At 43.8% G+C, this 3,969-nt stretch overlaps 1 protein-coding gene across 1 annotated transcript in view; it reads left to right on the top strand.

Annotated features, from left to right (window-relative positions):
• The first annotated feature begins 302 nt into the window (after positions 1-302).
• The window catches only part of si:ch211-186j3.6 (neural-cadherin), a 440,558-nt gene continuing 436,891 nt past the window's right edge, over positions 303-3,969 (top strand). Inside the window, 1 exon segment of the mRNA XM_056462007.1 lies at positions 303-1,419. Coding sequence (XP_056317982.1) covers positions 438-1,419 — 982 coding nt within the window. The 5' untranslated portion in view covers positions 303-437.

Genomic DNA, 3,969 nt, shown 5'->3' with positions numbered 1-3,969 from the left:
CCCCCCAAAAAGAATTTGCCTTTGACCAATTTGTGTGTCTTATAGCCACCGCCTGGCGCGATCGTTATGCGTTCTTTAGCCCAACATGTTTGTTGTTTGTTATTTCTCTACCGGCTTCTTCAGACAAAATAAATAGCAATAGCAATCAAATCCTATAGGGAAGTGTTCCCTAGACTAGAGAAATCCTTGTCTGGTCCAAAGCTCCGCCCCTCGCGCGTGGCGCTGTCCATCACAGTGGTGCTGTTCTCTGAAACTCCGCGAGCTCGAGCGCGCGCCCGAGCAGATCGCTGCTGAAGCGCGAGGCGACGGAGGGAAAGTTACGCTGCTCAGACTCTGGAGGATCATAGTCCGGCAAATGAGGAGAGAATTTAAGCATCATGTCCTGCGATTTAAACACTGTCACTTGAGATTGGGAAGCGCGCTGTAAACTTGCAATCATGTTTTGGACTATTTTGTTGCCATATTGTGTGACTTTTGTGTTGGGGAATAAGACCGACGAGCGAATACCCTTCTTTCACGGGCATGTGTTTGAAAACTCTCCACCTGGCTCAAAAGTGAACGGACTGAGTATCCCGGTGAAGCGCGTCGACCCACAGAGATGGTGCTCCAAGTCCGGGATGCACTTGAAACTCCTGGGCGACAGGAGTGAAGATTTCCACGTCTTCGCCCACCACAAGCGAGGACACATATTACTGAAAACCTCCAGCGTTCTGGATCGAGAGGAGCGCGCCGAATATTTCCTGAGCCTCGCGCTTTGCTGTCAGAGCTGCGCTTCAGCTGAGCGCATCGTGGCCGAAGTTGCTTCAATTAAAGTGGACGTGCTCGACACGAACGACCACGAGCCCACCTTTCAGCACGCAGACGTGAAAATAACTTTAGACGACGCCACGGCCCTGAGGTCGGTGGTGTACACGGTGAAAGCGGAGGACATTGACAGCGGCAAAAATGCCGAGCTCATTTATTACGCGCTCCCGAGAAACGGAAGCTTCTATGTAGTGCCCAAAACCGGCGACATCCTCCTCGTGGACTCGATTCTCGGTCTCGCGCAGCCAATAAAGTTCAGCGTGTTTGCACGAGACCACGGCTGGCCCTCTCGGACCAGTCAGAATATGGATATAGAGATAAGTCCTCGCCAATGGCCAGCCCTTCCTCAGCTCGAAGACGGACTCTCGAGAAAGTCCCGCTCCGTGCCCGAGCCGGTGCTTATCACCGTGTCCGAAGATGCGAGTATCGGCTCTGTCATAATGAATCTGCACCCGGTGAGGTTTCAGTCCGCCAGCTTTGAGCTGGCTCACCCGGACGCGGATAACTCTCCCGTCACCGTGAGTCGGGACAGCGGAGATTTGGTTATATCGCGGCGGCTCGACCGAGAGACGCAGCCGCTAGTGGAGATAACTGTAAAAGTACAAGATAAGCGAGGTGAGTGCGCCGTGGCTAATCCAAATACATGCACAATACCACTATGGTACCTTTCCCACCTGTACAGTGTGTGACTGTGTCTCCAGCGCGTGCTGGCATTTCCTGATTTTACCTGAACACACAAAATGACGCGCGCCTCAATGTACCCAAATTCACCTCCTCTCCTCTCAGACTGTGCACGTCATATGCAGGTCCCCTCATTACAGATGCTCAAAGTTCACTGAAATCAAAGTTTAATTATCACTCGCAGTGTATAATTGTCAATGCGCACATGAATCCAGAGGTGCACTCGCGCCCCTGCTAGCGTCCACTTGCATTATGATGCAAAAATGTGTTCATGCACACTTGGGTGCTGCAAAATGCGTAAAATTGTGCCATAATTAGCAAACTGAGAAATGTTCAAATGCACTGTTTTCATTAGGAAGTGCTTTGTTTGCATCTATTGTGACTTTTGCGGGTATATTTTTGAAGTTTCAGCTGATGAACATTAATTAAATTTTAAGTTGTGCTTCTGAATTATGTGCGTAACTCAAGCTTTTAAATGGAGCAGGTTGTTCAGATTTCTTTGTTCACTAAATCATGATTTTATTCACCTTTCCTTTGGCTTTGAGACATTCCTTTTCATTTATACAGGTCAGTGCTCAGCTATTTAGGTCTTTGTATGTATGTGTGTGTGTGTGTGTGTGTGTGTGTGTGTGTGTGTGTGTGTGTGTGTGAGCAGGGAGAGATGGTGGGAATTGCACATGGGTCCTCTTACAGAATCATAGCATACTTCTACATTCACTCGAGATTCTTTGCTTTACCAGGTGAACCCAATGCATCAAGCTGACTTTAAGCAGGAATCCGGGCTGATTTAATCCTTTTGGAGTTGGAGATTGTGCTCTACTTTTTTTCTTCATCTGCTTGCATTAGCCATGTAATCCCATCTCATTCACTTTCTCATTTTGGGGATTTAAGACTGGCAGTGCAGTTAGAAGAAACTGCAGGGAAGATGAGGCGTTTAGAGGAATGTGCTCATGTTTGAGCAGTTGACCGGCCATGATTTGGCAGTCTGTGATTTAATTAGTCTTGGTTTGTTAATCAGGGGCTTTCTGGTTGCTGGACCTGCGGGTCTGGAGCTACTTTTTTTTCCCCCCTCAACCCTAGCATATGTTCATAGGCGCTTATTTATGCGGGTGGGGATGTTTGCAGGTCTGTGAATGTTGTGCGGTGTGCGTCCCTCTGCGAAAGCTTAGCACAAACAATGAGGCCAAACAGCTGGTTTTAATCAGGAGTGAGAAGAGCGTCTGCTGACCTCACATTTGCCTGTGGCTCTTTGGAAGTAATGAGCTTTCAGGTAACCACATTTATTTAAAAGTTGGGATTTGTGAGTGTGCGTGTGTGTATGAAGGGTATTTTTTATCTTTCCTCTTTTTTATCTTTGGATATTGCATTTTTAATCAGGATAAACACCACCATATTGAAGGCATCATATTTCCATGGGAAGCGAAGTCAAAATTCTCGTTTGAATTAGCTGGAAAGCATTCATTATTGAAATAAGGAAGCAAAAGAAGTTTAAAGTGAGAAAGTGAAAAAGCTAAAGTTAAAATACATCAACTGAGCAATTGGTGACAGCCTCCATAACAACTTTAAGATGTCAAAGCTGTACTTTGATCTCCTGTAGGTATTGAATGATTAATATGTAGAGACGACTAAAACAAAATCTAAATGCACCGGGTAGGCCTCAGATTCGCTCAAGAACAACACTCTCCTCCAGAACAATCAAGGAAGTGACAATGTCTGGAGGTGAATGTGGAGCGTCTTCATTATCTCGCACTGCTGTCAAGACTGCTGAATGTTAACAATGTTAGTCTACCTCTCTTTTTTGTACTTTTCCCTTCTGTCTAACCTTTGTGTGTTAACTGGATGAACGTTCAAAGTGCCATTTCAGTCGAATTCATTTTGTTACACCTGACCTAACACAATGGCACTTAAAGAAAATAGACAGATATTAAATGGAATTGATACCGGGGTCACTAATGTGTCTTTATGTTATATAAGCCATGCTTTAAAGTACTCCTGTAATATACTACTCCTAGATGTAAATATCTCATTTCGACAAGTCCTCATTTAGTCACTCTCCACTAGGGCTGGACAGTATATCGTTTGAGCATCGATATTGCAAAGTGTGTATCTGCAATAGTCACATTGCAGGATTAGATTATTTATTAAAGATTAATTGATGAAGATATTGTTACATATTCTTATTTTTTAATTATTTATACAATGATGGCCATATCATTTTGCATCTGATTGTTCAATTTCTGTCCTTAAATACTGTTAGACTCCCAGAAAACCATAAACCACTATTTTTTTTACTTTAATTTTTTCTCTGTTGCATTTATATATGCTTGTAATTTATTATATTTTATGCAAATGCACTCTATAGAAAAAAGACTTGATCATCCCACTTGATCTAAATTAATGAAATCTTTCCAAATAGAGTTACCAAAATCAACTGGTAAAAGTATATTTATACTGCAATATATATTGCAGCAAAAAAAATGTTGC

This window comes from Danio aesculapii, chromosome 7 (assembly GCF_903798145.1).
Source record: "Danio aesculapii chromosome 7, fDanAes4.1, whole genome shotgun sequence".
Taxonomy (NCBI): Eukaryota; Metazoa; Chordata; class Actinopteri; order Cypriniformes; family Danionidae; genus Danio; species Danio aesculapii.
The sequence above is the reverse complement of the archived record's forward strand: the minus strand, read 5'-3'. Positions and strand labels throughout refer to the sequence as shown.